This window comes from Aquarana catesbeiana, linkage group LG12, assembly GCF_042186555.1.
Source record: "Aquarana catesbeiana isolate 2022-GZ linkage group LG12, ASM4218655v1, whole genome shotgun sequence".
NCBI classification, from domain to species: domain Eukaryota; kingdom Metazoa; phylum Chordata; class Amphibia; order Anura; family Ranidae; genus Aquarana; species Aquarana catesbeiana.
The window spans coordinates 82,089-100,543 of NC_133335.1; the positions used below are offsets into that span (position 1 = coordinate 82,089).

Consider the following 18,455-nt stretch of genomic DNA (forward strand, 5'->3'; position numbering starts at 1 on the left):
CCATTGTGGGGGGGCAGAGACAAACTACTGCAGGAAATCTCCCCATTGTGGGAGGGGCAGAGACACAAACTACTGCGGGAAATCTCCCCATTGTGGAAGGGGCAGAGACACAAACTACTGCGGGAAATCTCCCCATTGTGGGAGGGGCAGAGACACAAACTACTGTGGGAAATCTCCCCATTGTGGGAGGGGCAGAGACACAAACTACTGCAGGGAAATCTCCCCATTGTGGGAGGGGCAGAGACACAAACTACTGCAGGAAATCTCCCCATTGTGGGAGCGGCAGAGACAAACTACTGCGGGAAATCTCCCCATTGTGGGAGGGGCAGAGACACAAACTACTGCGGGAAATCTCACCACTGTGGGAGGAGCAGAGACACAAACTACTGCAGGAAATCTCCCCATTGTGGGAGGGGCAGAGACAAACCACTGCAGGAAATCTCCCCATTGTGGGAGGGGCAGAGACACAAACTACTGCAGGAAATCTCCCCATTGTGGGAGGGGCAGAGACAAACTACTGCGGGAAATCTCCCCATTGTGGGAGGGTCAGAGACACAAACTACTGCGGGAAATCTCCCCATTGTGGGAGGGGCAGAGACACAAACTACTGCGGGAAATCTCCCCATTGTGGGAGGGGCAGAGACACAAACTACTGCGGGAAATCTCACCATTGTGGGAGGGGCAGAGACACAAACTACTGCAGGGAAATCTCCCCATTGTGGGAGGGGCAGAGACACAAACTACTGCAGGAAATCTCCCCATTGTGGGGGGGCAGAGACACAAACTACTGGGGGAAATCTCCCCATTGTGGGAGGGGCAGAGACACAAACTACTGCGGGAAATCTCCCCATTGTGGGAGGGGCAGAGACACAAACTATTGCGGGAAATCTCACCATTGTGGGAGGGGCAGAGACACAAACTACTGCAGGGAAATCTGCCCATTGTGGGAGGGGCAGAGACACAAACTACCGCAGGAAATCTCTCCATTGTGGGAGGGGCAGAGACAGAAACTACCGCAGGAAATCTCACCATTGTGGGAGGGGCAGAGACACAAACTACTGCAGGGAAATCTGCCCATTGTGGGAGGGGCAGAGACACAAACTACCGCAGGAAATCTCTCCATTGTGGGAGGGGCAGAGACACAAACTACTGCGGGAAATCTCCCCATTGTGGGAGAGGCAGAGACACAAACTACTGCGGGAAATCTCCCCATTGTGGGAGGGGCAGAGACACAAACTACTGCAGGAAATCTCACCATTGTGGGAGGGGCAGAGACGCAAACTACTGGAGGAAATCTCCCCATTGTGGGAGGGGCAGAGACACAAACTACTGCAGGAAATCTCCCCATTGTGGGAGGGGCAGAGACACAAACTACTGCAGGAAATCTCCCCATTGTGGGAGGGGCAGAGACACAAACTACTGCAGGAAATCTCCCCATTGTGGGAGGGGCAGAGACACAAACTACTGCAGGAAATCTCACCATTGTGCGAGGGGCAGAGACACAAACTACTGCAGGGAAATCTCTCCATTGTGGGAGGGGCAGAGACACAAACTACTGCAGGAAATCTCCCCATTGTGGGAGGGGCAGAGACACAAACTACTGCAGGAAATTTCTCCATTGTGGGAGGGGCAGAGACACAAACTACTGCAGGGAAAAATCCCCATTGTGGGAGGGGCAGAGACAAACTACTGCAGGAAATCTCCCCATTGTGGGAGGGGCAGAGACAAACTACTGCGGGAAATCTCCCCATTGTGGGAGGGGCAGAGACAAACTACTGCGGGAAATCTCCCCATTGTGGGAGGGGCAGAGACAAACTACTGCGGGAAATCTCCCCATTGTGGGAGGGGCAGAGACAAACTACTGCGGGAAATCTCCCCATTGTGGGAGGGGCAGAGACAAACTACTGCAGGAAATCTCCCCATTGTGGGAGGGGCAGAGACACAAACTACTGCAGGAAATCTCCCCATTGTGGGAGGGGCAGAGACAAACTACTGCGGGAAATCTCCCCATTATGGGAGGGTCAGAGACACAAACTACTGCAGGAAATCTCCCCATTGTGGGAGGGGCAGAGACACAAACTACTGCGGGAAATCTCACCATTGTGGGAGGGGCAGAGACACAAACTACTGCGGGAAATCTCCCCATTGTGGGAGGGGCAGAGACACAAACTACTGCAGGAAATTTCTCCATTGTGGGAGGGGCAGAGACACAAACCACTGCAGGAAATCTCCCCATTGTGGGAGGGGCAGAGACACAAACTACTACAAGAAATCTCCCCATTGTGGGAAGAGCAGAGACACAAAGTACTGCGGGAAATCTCCCCATTGTGGGAGGAGCAGAGACACAAACTACTGCGGGAAATCTCCCCATTGTGGGAGGGGCAGAGACACAAACTACTGCGGGAAATCTCCCCATTGTGGGAGGGGCAGAGACAGAAACTACTGCGGGAAATCTCACCATTGTGGGAGGGGCAGAGACACAAACTACTGCGGGAAATCTCCCCATTGTGGGAGGGGCAGAGACACAAACTACTGCGGGAAATCTCACCATTGTGGGAGGGGCAGAGACACAAACTACTGGGGGAAATCTCCCCATTGTGGGAGGGGCAGAGACACAAACTACTGCGGGAAATCTCCCTATTGTGGGAGGGGCAGAGACACAAACTACTGCAGGGAAATCTCCCCATTGTGGGAGGGGAAGAGACAAACTACTGTAGGAAATCTCCCCATTGTGGGGGGGCAGAGAAAAACTACTGCAGGAAATCTCCCCATTGTGGGAGGGGCAGAGACACAAACTACTGCGGGAAATCTCCCCATTGTGGGAGGGGCAGAGACACAAACTACTGCGGGAAATCTCACCATTGTGGGAGGGGCAGAGACACAAACTACTGCAGGGAAATCTCCCCATTGTGGGAGGGGCAGAGACACAAACTACTGCGGGAAATCTCCCCATTGTGGGAGGGGCAGAGACACAAACTACTGCAGGGAAATCTCCCCATTGTGGGAGGGGCAGAGACACTAACTACCGCAGGAAATTTCTCCATTGTGGGGGGGGCAGAGACACAAACTACTGCAGGGAAATCTCTCCATTGTGGGAGCGGCAGAGACAAACTACTGCGGGAAATCTCCCCATTGTGGGAGGGGCAGAGACACAAACTACTGCGGGAAATCTCACCACTGTGGGAGGGGCCGAGACACAAACTACTGCAGGAAATCTCCCCATTGTGGGAGGGGCAGAGACAAACTACTGCAGGAAATCTCCCCATTGTGGGAGGGGCAGAGACACAAACTACTGCAGGAAATCTCCCCATTGTGGGAGGGGCAGAGACAAACTACTGCGGGAAATCTCCCCATTGTGGGAGGGTCAGAGACACAAACTACTGCGGGAAATCTCCCCATTGTGGGAGGGGCAGAGACACAAACTACTGCGGGAAATCTCCCCATTGTGGGAGGGGCAGAGACACAAACTACTGCGGGAAATCTCCCCATTGTGGGAGGGGCAGAGACACAAACTACTGCGGGAAATCTCACCATTGTGGGAGGGGCAGAGACACAAACTACTGCAGGGAAATCTCCCCATTGTGGGAGGGGCAGAGACACAAACTACTGCAGGAAATCTCCCCATTGTGGGAGGGGCAGAGACACAAACTACTGCGGGAAATCTCACCATTGTGGGAGGGGCAGAGACACAAACTACTGCGGGAAATCTCCCCATTGTGGGAGGGGCAGAGACACAAACTACTGCGGGAAATCTCACCATTGTGGGAGGGGCAGAGACACAAACTACTGCAGGGAAATCTGCCCATTGTGGGAGGGGCAGAGACACAAACTACCGCAGGAAATCTCCCCATTGTGGGAGGGGCAGAGACACAAACTACCGCAGGAAATCTCCACATTGTGGGAGGGGCAGAGACACAAACTACTGCGGGAAATCTCCCCATTGTGGGAGAGGCAGAGACACAAACTACTGCGGGAAATCTCCCCATTGTGGGAGGGGCAGAGACACAAACTACTGCAGGGAAATCTCCCCATTGTGGGAGGGGCAGAGACACTAACTACCGCAGGAAATTTCTCCATTGTGGGGGGGGCAGAGACACTAACTACTGCAGGAAATCTCCCCATTGTGGGAGGGGCAGAGACACAAACTACTGCAGGAAATCTCCCCATTGTGGGAGGGGCAGAGACAAACTACTGCGGGAAATCTCCCCATTGTGGGAGGGTCAGAGACACAAACTACTGCGGGAAATCTCCCCATTGTGGGAGGGGCAGAGACACAAACTACTGCGGGAAATCTCCCCATTGTGGGAGGGGCAGAGACACAAACTACTGCGGGAAATCTCACCATTGTGGGAGGGGCAGAGACACAAACTACTGCAGGGAAATCTCCCCATTGTGGGAGGGGCAGAGACACAAACTACTGCAGGAAATCTCCCCATTGTGGGAGGGGCAGAGACACAAACTACTGCGGGAAATCTCACCATTGTGGGAGGGGCAGAGACACAAACTACTGCGGGAAATCTCCCCATTGTGGGAGGGGCAGAGACACAAACTACTGCGGGAAATCTCACCATTGTGGGAGGGGCAGAGACACAAACTACTGCAGGGAAATCTACCCATTGTGGGAGGGGCAAAGACACAAACTACTGCAGGAAATCTCCCCATTGTGGGAGGGGCAGAGACACAAACTACTGCAGGGAAATCTCCCCATTGTGGGAGGGGCAGAGACAAACTACTGCGGGAAATCTCCCCATTGTGGGAGGGGCAGAGACAAACTACTGCGGGAAATCTCCCCATTGTGGGAGGGGCAGAGACAAACTACTGCGGGAAATCTCCCCATTGTGGGAGGGGCAGAGACAAACTACTGCAGGAAATCTCCCCATTGTGGGAGGGGCAGAGACACAAACTACTGCAGGAAATCTCCCCATTGTGGGAGGGGCAGAGACAAACTACTGCGGGAAATCTCCCCATTGTGGGAGGGTCAGAGACACAAACTACTGCAGGAAATCTCCCCATTGTGGGAGGGGCAGAGACACAAACTACTGCGGGAAATCTCCCCATTGTGGGAGGGGCAGAGACACAAACTACTGCGGGAAATCTCCCCATTGTGGGAGGGGCAGAGACACAAACTACTGCAGGAAATTTCTCCATTGTGGGAGGGGCAGAGACACAAACCACTGCAGGAAATCTCCCCATTGTGGGAGGGGCAGAGACACAAACTACTACAAGAAATCTCCCCATTGTGGGAGGAGCAGAGACACAAAGTACTGCGGGAAATCTCCCCATTGTGGGAGGAGCAGAGACACAAACTACTGCGGGAAATCTCCCCATTGTGGGAGGGGCAGAGACACAAACTACTGCGGGAAATCTCCCCATTGTGGGAGGGGCAGAGACACAAACTACTGCGGGAAATCTCCCCATAGTGGGAGGGGCAGAGACACAAACTACTGCAGGGAAATCTCCCCATTGTGGGAGGGGCAGAGACACAAACTACTGCGGGAAATCTCCCTATTGTGGGAGGGGCAGAGACACAAACTACTGCAGGGAAATCTCCCCATTGTGGGAGGGGAAGAGACAAACTACTGTAGGAAATCTCCCTATTGTGGGGGGGCAGAGAAAAACTACTGCAGGAAATCTCCCCATTGTGGGAGGGGCAGAGACACAAACTACTGCGGGAAATCTCCCCATTGTGGGAGGGGCAGAGACACAAACTACTGCGGGAAATCTCACCATTGTGGGAGGGGCAGAGACACAAACTACTGCAGGGAAATCTCCCCATTGTGGGAGGGGCAGAGACACAAACTACTGCGGGAAATCTCACCATTGTGGGAGGGGAGAGACACAAACTACTGCAGGGAAATCTCCCCATTGTGGGAGGGGCAGAGACAAACTACTGCGGGAAATCTCCCCATTGTGGGAGGGGCAGAGACAAACTACTGCAGGAAATCCCCCCATTGTGGGAGGGGCAGAGACACAAACTACTGCAGGAAATTTCTCCATTGTGGGAGGGGCAGAGACACAAACTACTGCAGGGAAATCTCCCCATTGTGGGAGGGGCAGAGACACAAACTACTGCGGGAAATCTCACCATTGTGGGAGGGGCAGAGACACAAACTACTGGGGGAAATCTCCCCATAGTGGGAGGGGCAGAGACACAAACTACTGCGGGAAATCTCCCTATTGTGGGAGGGGCAGAGACACAAACTACTGCAGGGAAATCTCCCCATTGTGGGAGGGGAAGAGACAAACTACTGTAGGAAATCTCCCTATTGTGGGGGGGCAGAGAAAAACTACTGCAGGAAATCTCCCCATTGTGGGAGGGGCAGAGACACAAACTACTGCGGGAAATCTCCCCATTGTGGGAGGGGCAGAGACACAAACTACTGCGGGAAATCTCACCATTGTGGGAGGGGCAGAGACACAAACTACTGCAGGGAAATCTCCCCATTGTGGGAGGGGCAGAGACAGAAACTACTGCAGGAAATCCCCCCATTGTGGGAGGGGCAGAGACACAAACTACTGCAGGAAATTTCTCCATTGTGGGAGGGGCAGAGACACAAACTACTGCAGGGAAATCTCCCCATTGTGGGAGGGGCAGAGACACAAACTACTGCGGGAAATCTCACCATTGTGGGGGGGCAGAGACAAACTACTGCAGGAAATCTCCCCATTGTGGGAGGGGCAGAGACACAAACTACTGCGGGAAATCTCACCATTGTGGGAGGGGCAGAGACAAACTACTGCAGGAAATCTCCCCATTGTGGGAGGGGCAGAGACACAAACTACTGCAGGAAATCTCCCCATTGTGGGAGGGGCAGAGACAAACTACTGCGGGAAATCTCCCCATTGTGGGAGGGTCAGAGACACAAACTACTGCAGGAAATCTCCCCATTGTGGGAGGGGCAGAGACACAAACTACTGCGGGAAATCTCACCATTGTGGGAGGGGAAGAGACACAAACTACTGCAGGGAAATCTCACCATTGTGGGAGGGGCAGAGACACAAACTACTGCGGGAAATCTCCCCATTGTGGGAGGGGCAGAGACACAAACTACTACAAGAAATCTCCCCATTGTGGGAGGAGCAGAGACACAAAGTACTGCGGGAAATCTCCCCATTGTGGGAGGAGCAGAGACACAAACGACTGGGGGAAATCTCCCCATTGTGGGAGGGGCAGAGACACAAACTACTGCGGGAAATCTCCCCATTGTGGGAGGGGCAGAGACACAAACTACTGCGGGAAATCTCACCATTGTGGGAGGGGCAGAGACAAACTACTGCAGGAAATATCCCCATTGTGGGAGGGGCAGAGACAAACTACCGCAGGAAATCTCCTCATTGTGGGAGGGGCAGAGACACAAACTACCGCAGGAAATCTCCCCATTGTGGGAGGGGCAGAGACACAAACTACCGCAGGAAATCTCCCCATTGTGGGAGGGGCAGAGACACAAACTACCACAGGAAATCTCCCCATTGTGGGAGGGGCAGAGACACAAACTACCGCAGGAAATCTCCCCATTGTGGGAGGGGCAGAGACACAAACTACCGCAGGAAATCTCCCCATTGTGGGAGGGGCAGAGACACAAACTACCGCAGGAAATCTCCCCATTGTGGGAGGGGCAGAGACAAACTACAGCAGGAAATTTCCCCATTGTGGGAGGGGCAGCGACAAACTACTGCAGGAAATCTCCCCATTGTGGGAGGGGCAGAGACAAACTACTGCAGGAAATCTCCCCATTGTGGGAGGGGCAAAGACAAACTACTGCAGGAAATCTCCCCATTGTGGGAGGGGCAGAGACAAACTACTGCAGGAAATCTCCCCATTGTGGGAGGGGCAGAGACAAACTACTGCAGGAAATCTCCCCATTGTGGGAGGGGCAGAGACAAACTACTGCAGGAAATCTCCCCATTGTGGGAGGAGCAAAGACAAACTACTGCAGGGAAATCTCCCCATTGTGGGAGGGGCAGAGACACAAACTACTGCGGGAAATCTCCCCATTGTGGGAGGGGCAGAGACACAAACTACTGCAGGAAATCTCCCCATTGTGGGAGGGGCAGAGACACAAACTACTGCAGGGAAATCTCCCCATTGTGGGAGGGGCAGAGACACAAACTACTGCAGGGAAATCTCCCCACTGTGGGAGGGGCAGAGACACAAACTACTGCAGGGAAATCTCCCCATTGTGGGAGGGGCAGAGACACAAACTACTGCAGGGAAATCTCCCCATTGTGGGAGGGGCAGAGACACAAACTACTGCGGGAAATCTCCCCATTGTGGGAGGGGCAGAGACACAAACTACTGGGGGAAATCTCCCCATTGTGGGAGGGGCAGAAACACAAACTACTGCAGGGAAATCTCCCCTTTGTGGGAGGGGCAGAGACACAAACTACTGTAGGAAATCTCCCCATTGTGGGAGGGGCAGAGACACAAACCACTGCAGGAAATCTCCCCATTGTGGGAGGGGCAGAGACACAAACTACTGCAGGAAATCTCCCCATTGTGGGAGGGGAGGAGACACAAACTACTGCAGGGGAATCTCACCATTGTGGGAGGGGCAGAGACACAAACTACTGCAGGAAATCTCCCCATTGTGGGAGGGGCAGAGACACAAACTACTACAAGAAATCTCCCCATTGTGGGAGGGGCAGAGACAAACTACTGCAGGAGATCTCCTCATTGTGGGAGGGGCAGAGACACAAACTACTGCGGAAAATCTCCCCATTGTGGGAGGAGCAGAGACACAAACCACTGCAGGAAATCTCCCCATTGTGGGAGGGGCAGAGACACAAACCACTGCAGGAAATCTCCCCATTGTGGGAGGGGCAGAGACACAAACTACTGCAGGAAATCTCACCATTGTGGGAGGGGCAGAGACACAAACTACTGCGGGAAATCTCCCCATTGTGGGAGGAGCAGAGACACAAACTACTGCGGGAAATCTCACCATTGTGGGAGGGGCAGAGACACAAACCACTGCAGGAAATCTCCCCATTGTGGGAGGGGCAGAGACACAAACTACTGCGGGAAATCTCCCCATTGTGGGAGGGGCAGAGACACAAACTACTACAAGAAATCTCCCCATTGTGGGAGGGGCAGAGGCAAACTACTGCAGGAAATTTCCCCATTGTGGGAGGGGCAGAGACAAACTACTGCAGGAAATCTCCTCATTGTGGGAGGGGCAGAGACACAAACTACTGCGGGAAATCTCCCCATTGTGGGAGGGGCAGAGACACAAACTACTGCGGGAAATCTCCCCATTGTGGGAGGGGCAGAGACACAAACTACTGCGGGAAATCTCCCCATTGTGGGAGGGGCAGAGACACAAACTACTGCGGGAAATCTCCCCATTGTGGGAGGGGCAGAGACACAAACTACTGTGGGAAATCTCCCCATTGTGGGAGGGGCAGAGACACAAACTACTGGGGGAGATCTCCCCATTGTGGGAGGGGCAGAGACACAAACTACTGCGGGAAATCTCCCCATTGTGGGAGGGGCAGAGACACAAACTACTACAAGAAATCTCCCCATTGTGGGAGGGGCAGAGACAAACTACTGCAGGAAATATCCCCATTGTGGGAGGGGCAGAGACAAACTACCGCAGGAAATCTTCTCATTGTGGGAGGGGCAGAGACACAAACTACCGCAGGAAATCTCCCCATTGTGGGAGGGGCAGAGACACAAACTACCGCAGGAAATCTCCCCATTGTGGGAGGGTCAGAGACACAAACTACCGCAGGAAATCTCCCCATTGTGGGAGGGGCAGAGACACAAACTACTGCAGAAAATCTCCCCATTGTGGGAGGGGCAGAGACAAACTACCGCAGGAAATCTCCCCATTGTGGGAGGGGCAGAGACACAAACTACCGCAGGAAATCTCCCCATTGTGGGAGGGGCAGAGACAAACTACAGCAGGAAATCTCCCCATTGTGGGAGGGGCAGCGACAAACTACTGCAGGAAATCTCCCCATTGTGGGAGGGGCAGAGACAAACTACTGCAGGAAATCTCCCCATTGTGGGAGGGGCAGAGACACAAACTACTGCAGGGAAATCTCCCCATTGTGGGAGGGGCAGAGACGCAAACTACTGCAGGAAATCTCCCCATTGTGGGAGGGGCAGAGACACAAACTACTGGAGGAAATCTCCCCATTGTGGGAGGGGCAGAGACACAAACTACTGCAGGGAAATCTCCCCTTTGTGGGAGGGGCAGAGACACAAACTACTGTAGGAAATCTCCCCATTGTGGGAGGGGCAGAGACACAAACCACTGCAGGAAATCTCCCCATTGTGGGAGGGGCAGAGACACAAACTACTGCAGGAAATCTCCCCATTGTGGGAGGGGAGGAGACACAAACTACTGCAGGGAAATCTCACCATTGTGGGAGGGGCAGAGACACAAACTACTGCAGGAAATCTCCCCATTGTGGGAGGGGCAGAGACACAAACTACTACAAGAAATCTCCCCATTGTGGGAGGGGTAGAGACAAACTACTGCAGATCTCCTCATTGTGGGAGGGGCAGAGACACAAACTACTGCGGGAAATCTCCCCATTGTGGGAGGGGCAGAGACACAAACTACTGCGGGAAATCTCCCCATTGTGGGAGGGGCAGAGACACAAACTACTGCGGGAAATCTCCCCATTGTGGGAGGGGCAGAGACACAAACTACTGCGGGAAATCTCCCCATTGTGGGAGGGGCAGAGACACAAACTACTGCGGGAAATCTCCCCATTGTGGGAGGGGCAGAGACACAAACTACTGCGGGAGATCTCCCCATTGTGGGAGGGGCAGAGACACAAACTACTGGGGGAGATCTCCCCATTGTGGGAGGGGCAGAGACACAAACTACTGCGGGAAATCTCCCCATTGTGGGAGGGGCAGAGACACAAACTACTACAAGAAATCTCCCCATTGTGGGAGGGGCAGAGACAAACTACCGCAGGAAATATCCCCATTGTGGGAGGGGCAGAGACAAACTACCGCAGGAAATCTCCCCATTGTGGGAGGGGCAGAGACAAACTACCACAGGAAATCTCCCCATTGTGGGAGGGGCAGAGACAAACTACAGCAGGAAATCTCCCCATTGTGGGAGGGGCAGAGACAAACTACTGCAGGAAATCTCCCCATTGTGGGAGGGGCAGAGACAAACTACTGCAGGAAATCTCCCCATTGTGGGAGGGGCAGAGACAAACTACTGCAGGAAATCTCCCCATTGTGGGAGGGGCAGAGACAAACTACTGCAGGAAATCTCCCCATTGTGGGAGGGGCAAAGACAAACTACTGCAGGGAAATCTCCCCATTGTGGGAGGGGCAGAGACACACACTACTGCGGGAAATCTCCCCATTGTGGGAGGGGCAGAGACAAACTACTGCAGGAAATCTCCCCATTGTGGGAGGGGCAGAGACACAAACTACTGCAGGGAAATCTCCCCACTGTGGGAGGGGCAGAGACACAAACTACTGCAGGGAAATCTCCCCATTGTGGGAGGGGCAGAGACGCAAACTACTGCAGGAAATCTCCCCATTGTGGGAGGGGCAGAGACACAAACTACTGGGGGAAATCTCCCCATTGTGGGAGGGGCAGAGACACAAACTACTGCAGGAAATCTCCCCATTGTGGGAGGGGCAGAGACACAAACTACTACAAGAAATCTCCCCATTGTGGGAGGGGCAGAGGCAAACTACTGCAGTAAATTTCCCCATTGTGGGAGGGGCAGAGACAAACTACTGCAGGAAATCTCCTCATTGTGGGAGGGGCAGAGACACAAACTACTGCGGGAAATCTCCCCATTGTGGGAGGGGCAGAGACACAAACTACTGCAGGAAATCTCACCATTGTGGGAGGGGCAGAGACACAAACTACTGCGGGAAATCTCCCCATTGTGGGAGGAGCAGAGACACAAACTACTGCAGGAAATCTCACCATTGTGGGAGGGGCAGAGACACAAACCACTGCAGGAAATCTCCCCATTGTGGGAGGGGCAGAGACACAAACTACTGGGGGAAATCTCCCCATTGTGGGAGGGGCAGAGACACAAACTACTGCGGGAAATCTCCCCATTGTGGGAGGGGCAGAGACACAAACTACTACAAGAAATCTCCCCATTGTGGGAGGGACAGAGGCAAACTACTGCAGGAAATTTCCCCATTGTGGGAGGGGCAGAGACAAACTACTGCAGGAAATCTCCTCATTGTGGGAGGGGCAGAGACACAAACTACTGCGGGAAATCTCCCCATTGTGGGAGGGGCAGAGACACAAACTACTGCGGGAAATCTCCCCATTGTGGGAGGGGCAGAGACACAAACTACTGCAGGAAATCTCTCCATTGTGGGAGGGGCAGAGACACAAACTACCGCAGGAAATCTCCCCATTGTGGGAGGGGCAGAGAAACTACCGCGGGAAATCTCCCCATTGTGGGAGGGGCAGAGACACAAACTACCGCAGGAAATCTCCCCATTGTGGGAGGGGCAGAGACAAACTACTGCAGGAAATCTCCCCATTGTGGGAGGGGCAGAGACAAACTACTGCAGGAAATCTCCCCATTGTGGGAGGGGCAGAGACACAAACTAATGCAGAAAATCTCCCCATTGTGGGAGGGGCAGAGACACAAACTAATGCAGGAAATCTCCCCATTGTGAGAGGGGCTGGAACAATGGGATTTTTTTTTATCGTAAAATCTATTTCTTAGAGCCACCCTCAGGAGAACTGGACATTGGCAACCAAGTGTGGCCAGCCTAATATAAGCCATCGTACTTCCACAGTGCCAATAAAATAGTCTGACAGAGAGAGGTGGGACCCTTGACACAATGCATTCCAGACAATGGATTTTACAAAAAAAGATTTTCTCAGGTTGATTGAGGGACACAGGAAGTCAGTGACTTTCAGGACATCCAAACAAAAGTCCAACTGACGGCAACAAAACCCCAACAGGCTCACAGAAGCTGGGAACTTCCTGCAGTTTGGTAAGCCGGGGGAGCCAGATGGGGGGACACCCTGCACAAAAATACTGATCAAGGAATGGAAAAGCAGCGGCCCCTTCAACAAGACTGCAAGTGCAGAGACATGACCCTTGAAGGGACAAATACTGGGTCAGGCCCATCTTTAAAAAGGCCAGAATTTGTCTTGAAGAATTTCCGGAGGTGAAAATTCTTCTAGGAATGTAGACTAGACCAAGTTTTAACATCAGCGATTAGGAAATGCCTCTGTCGCTCAGAACCCAGCCTTCTAAGGCCTTGCTGCAGCGACCATAAAGCAGGGTCATAAATTGGTCCTTGAGAAAATAAAGATCTGGAAGAGCCTAATGGAGAGTCTGCAAAGAGCTGAATCAGGTCAGAGTACTATATACACCTGGGCCAGTCAGGAGCTATGAGGATTACCGTAATGCCCTCCATCCTGCCGAACAGAGAAAGGAGTTGTTAGGGGAGGAAAGGCATAGATCAGAGTGTACCAATTCCATGGAGCATCCACTGCTCCCCTTAGAGAATCCCTAGACCTGAAGACAAACCTGTCCACTTTGGTGTTGAATCTGGAGGCCAGTAGGTCCACTTCCAGCATCCCTCGGATGTAACACAGGTTGTGGAGCACCTCCAGGAGTTCCACTCGCCAGGGATCAGGCTCTGCCAGCTGAGGAAATCTACCTGTCAATTGTCGACTCTTTCAATGCAAACGGCAGGCAAAGCTAGAATGCGAAGTTCCGCCCAGGACAAGATCGAACTTTCTTGCTGCAGAGAGAGAAAAACTCCACTTTGTAACAAAGTCTTCCTTGAAGAGATACTTGGCCTGCAAGTGCTATGAAGGGACAAAGGACTTTTCAGGGTACTTCTAGTGTCCATAAAGGAAGGCTGAGAACAGCAGGTGCACCAGGAAGGTCTTGGCAGACTTATGAGTGCTAAAGGAGCCTAGACTTGGGTCAGCACTGGTAGGAGCTACAGGTTCATCTTTTTAAGGTGGTGCCCAGCGGGTCAATAAGTTTTCAACAGATAGCAGAAGAATGCACCTCCTGTGTAGGCTCCTTCATAAGGGATTCCATATCAGAGCCTTGGTGGATCAGGACTCAGCGACTTCTTATGCCGTGTACACGACAGCAAAAGGGCCAACGGAACGAATTTGCCAGACAATTCGATCGTGTGTGGGCTTCATCGGACCTTTGCTGTCGAAAAATCAGATGGACTTTAGAAATAGAACATGTTTCAAATCTTTCCGACGGACTCGAGTCTGGTCGAAAAATCCGTTCGTCTGTATGCTAGTCCGACGTACGAACAACGACGCTAGGACAGCTATTGGCTACAGGCTATGAACTTCCTTATTCTAGTCCAGTCGTACGTCATCACGTTTGAATCAGTCGGACTTTGGTGTGATCGTGTGTAGGCAAGTCCGTTGCGTCGGAGCTCCATCAAAAAGTCCTCTGGAGTTCAGTCCGTCGAACGTCCGCTCGTGTGTACACGGCATAAGGCTGCAAGAATTCTACAGGGGAGGCGTGAAAGCACAAGTATGACCTCAACAATGAAATGTGCTAATCCTGCACGACTGCTGTGAAATCCTTCCGGGTTAAGACAGAAGAGGCTGCCATGTTGGAAGGGGCTGAGGAGGAAGAATCTGATGAGGGTATAAAGTGTAGCAGAGGGCAACATTCCAGACCATCAATGTCAGGCAGCACAAGAAGTGTTTGTGGAGTGTGAGCTGGGGATACCTGGTCTCCAGGGTTCCGACATGTTGCAGCGGAGGGTGGAAGGCAACTCACAATCCGGTCTGTTGAGTATCAATAGGGTCAGGTGGCCCATGTTCACTGTAGGTGGATGGAGACCAACAGAGTAGGATGCCAAGTGTCACTTGTACTTCTGAGCAGAAGGTTCTTCCTCAACCCTGAATGGTGTGATAAAATGCACGACTCTGAGGTAGAGCATGTCGCTCCCAATCACTCAGCATTAAACCCTTCTGCTTTAAACCTTCAAGAGGGTGGGAATTGGAAAAATAGTGCCCAACAGGCCCAGTGCTTGGTCCATATAGCCTACTCACAAAGTCTTCAGAGACAGGGTCACACATGGGCCTATGCCACAGATCTGGACCTCTGCAGCTAAACACTACTGTACACTCAGGTCTGGAGAGCACCACGATGCAGAACCTAGTACCGGAGGTCATGTTCTAGACCAGTGATGGAGAACCTTTACACCCCAGATGTTTTGGAACTACATTTCCCATCATGCTCAACTACACTGCATGAGCATCATGGGAAATTAGTTCCAAAACATCTGGGGTGCCAAGGTTCACCATCACTGTTCTATCCCCACAATCACCCAGTCCTCCTGAGGGGTCCAGATATGACCTCCAAATCAATACTGAGGATACATCAATATGGACAGCTGTGCAAAGGAAGAGCAGCTCAGCAGCGGGTATCGACCTGAGAAAAAAGGTAGCTAGCAAAAACAGTTGGGTTTCAAGAAGACATCTACCCCCCCCCACCCCCCCCAAAAAAAACAGGGGAATGCTGAGAGTAGGAGGGGTTAGTTTACCAGTGTCCAATCCCCTGAAGGTACCCAACAGACTTCCTGTGTTCCTCAATGAACAAGAAAGAAACACTACTTTGGGTAAATATGACTGATGTGCGAGGGGCAGAGACACAAACTATCACTGGATGTGGGAGGGGCAGAGACACAAACTATCACTGGATGTGGGAGGGGCAGAGACACAAACTATCACTGGATGTGGGAGGGGCAGAGACACAAACTATCACTGGATGTGGGAGGGGCAGAGACACAAACTATCACTGGATGTGGGAGGGGCAGAGACACAAACTATCACTGGATGTGGGAGGGGCAGAGACACAAACTATCACTGGATGTGGGAGGGGCAGAGACACAAACTATCACTGGATGTGGGAGGGGCAGAGACACAAACTATCACTGGATGTGGGAGGTGCAGACACACAAATTATCACTGGATGTGGGAGGGGCAGAGACACAAACTATCACTGGATGTGGGAGGGGCAGAGACACAAACTATCACTGGATGTGGGAGGTGCAGAGACACAAACTATCACTGGATGTGGGAGGTGCAGAGACACAAACTATCACTGGATGTGGGAGGGGCAGAGACACAAATTATCACTGGATGTGGGAGGAGCAGAGACACAAACTATCACTGGATGTGGGAGGGGCAGAGACACAAACTATCACTTGGTGTGGGAGGGGCAGAGACAGAAACTATCACTGGATGTGGGAGGGGCAGAGACACAAACTATCACTGGATGTGGGAGGGGCAGAGACACAAACTATCACTGGATGTGGGAGGGGCAGAGACACAAACTATCACTGGATGTGGGAGGGGCAGAGACACAAACTATCACTGGATGTGGGAGGGGCAGAGACACAAACTATCACTGGATGTGGGAGGGGCAGAGACACAAACTATCACTGGATGTGGGAGGGGCAGAGACACAAACTATCACTGGATGTGGGAGGGGCAGAGACACAAACTATCACTGGATGTGGGAGGTGCAGACACACAAATTATCACTGGATGTGGGAGGGGCAGAGACACAAACTATCACTGGATGTGGGAGGGGCAGAGACACAAACTATCACTGGATGTGGGAGGGGCAGAGACACAAACTATCACTGGATGTGGGAGGGGCAGAGACACAAACTATCACTGGATGTGGGAGGGGCAGAGACACAAACTATCACTGGATGTGGGAGGGGCAGAGACACAAACTATCACTGGATGTGGGAGGGGCAGAAACACAAATTATCACTGGATGTGGGAGGGGCAGAGACACAAACTATCACTGGATATTGATAGAGACCTGCGATGTTTGAGTGGAGAGTTCTAGGAGACGCAGTCACAGAGCCGGACATTGCAGAGTATTTATTATAGAAGATTATCATATTAATAAGTTGTCTATATGAACATTTGTACAATACAAAGCATAAATTAGACGTCTGGCTATATAATGAATATCTTACAATAGTAAACATCCTCCATATTAGTCTCACTCCCACACCTGCGACTCGGCGGCTCCTTGTCTGGTCACGGCACGGCGTCTCTCTCTGACCTCTGACCTCTGCGACACAAACTTATCTACCAAAACCAAAACAAAACCATCTTATTCTCCCGAGTGCAGGGGGGGGGGGGAGGGGCTAGAAATACAAGACAACATGGCAGGGTGAGCGCAGCACGGCTCGCCTGGAAGACAAGGATGGGGATGACATGTAACATGTGTGATAACACTGGCATTGGACATGGAAGGGGAAGGCACACACACATACCATGGCGGTGTACATACAGGCAGTGGGCAGGTTTAGCTAACATCTAAGGGGACAAGCAGAATTATTCACCTCAATTTGTACTGACCCCCCCCAATACACAGACCCTGACCACATACACACCTCTAGTAGGGAGCGGTGGAGACATCAGAGAGCACACCCACCTCTGAGATGAACCCATGACCTCAGAGGTCACACCCACCTCTGGGATGAACCTATGACCTCAGAGGTCACACCCACCTCTGAGATGAACCCATGACCTCAGAGGTCACAGCCTCCACTGAGATGAACCCATGATCCCAGAGGTCACACCCACCTCTGAGATGAACCTATGACCTCAGAGGTCACACCCACCTCTGAGATGAACCCATGACCTCAGAGGTCACACCCACCTCTGAGATGAACCCATGACCTCAGAGGTCACAGCCTCCGCTGGGATGAACCCATGACCTCATATACTGAACTCTCAATGGCCACTGACCATGTGACGGTACTGAGGAGTAAAGAGACACCTAAGACTGGAGAGAACAGAAAGGAGGCCGGTTATGGACAGAGGGGGTAAGGGAACTAATACAAGGCCGGGGGGGGTAAGGGGAACTAATACAAGGCGGGGGGGGGGGGGGGCGGGGGTGTAAGGGGATTAATACAAGGCGGGGGGAATAAGGGAACTAATACAAGGCGGGGGGGGGGTAAGGGGAACTAATACAAGGCAGGGGGGGGGTGTAAGGGGATTAATACAAGGCGGGGGGAATAAGGGAACTAATACAAGGCGGGGGGGTAAGGGGAACTAATACAAGGCCGGGGGGGGGGGGGCGGGGTGTAAGGGGATTAATACAAGGCGGGGGGAATAAGGGAACTAATACAAGGCGGGGGGGGGGGGGGTAAGGGGAACTAATACAAGGCAGGGGGGGGGGGGTAAGGGGAACTAATGCAAGGCGGAGGGGGTAAGGGAACTAATACAAGGCGGGGGGGTAAGGGAGCTAATACAAGGCGGGGGGTAAGGGAGCTAATACAAGGCGGGGGGGTAAGGGAGCTAATACAAGGCGGGGGGGTAAGGGAACTAATACAAGGCGGGGGGGGTAAGGGGAACTAATGCAAGGCGGAGGGGGTAAGGGAACTAATACAAGGCGGGGGGGTAAGGGAGCTAATACAAGGCGGGGGGTAAGGGAGCTAATACAAGGCGGGGGGGTAAGGGAAC

General features: G+C 52.7%; 1 protein-coding gene across 2 annotated transcripts in view; it reads right to left on the minus strand.

Annotated features, from left to right (window-relative positions):
* Window positions 1-16,844: 16,844 nt before the first annotated feature.
* WIPI1 (WD repeat domain, phosphoinositide interacting 1) overlaps window positions 16,845-18,455 on the minus strand; it is a 34,554-nt gene continuing 32,943 nt past the window's right edge. For both annotated transcript variants that reach the window (XM_073607056.1, XM_073607057.1), the window contains exon 13: window positions 16,845-17,072. In XM_073607056.1, the coding sequence (XP_073463157.1) occupies window positions 17,022-17,072 (51 nt within the window). In that variant the 3' untranslated portion in view covers window positions 16,845-17,021. The remainder of the gene's footprint in view (window positions 17,073-18,455) is intronic.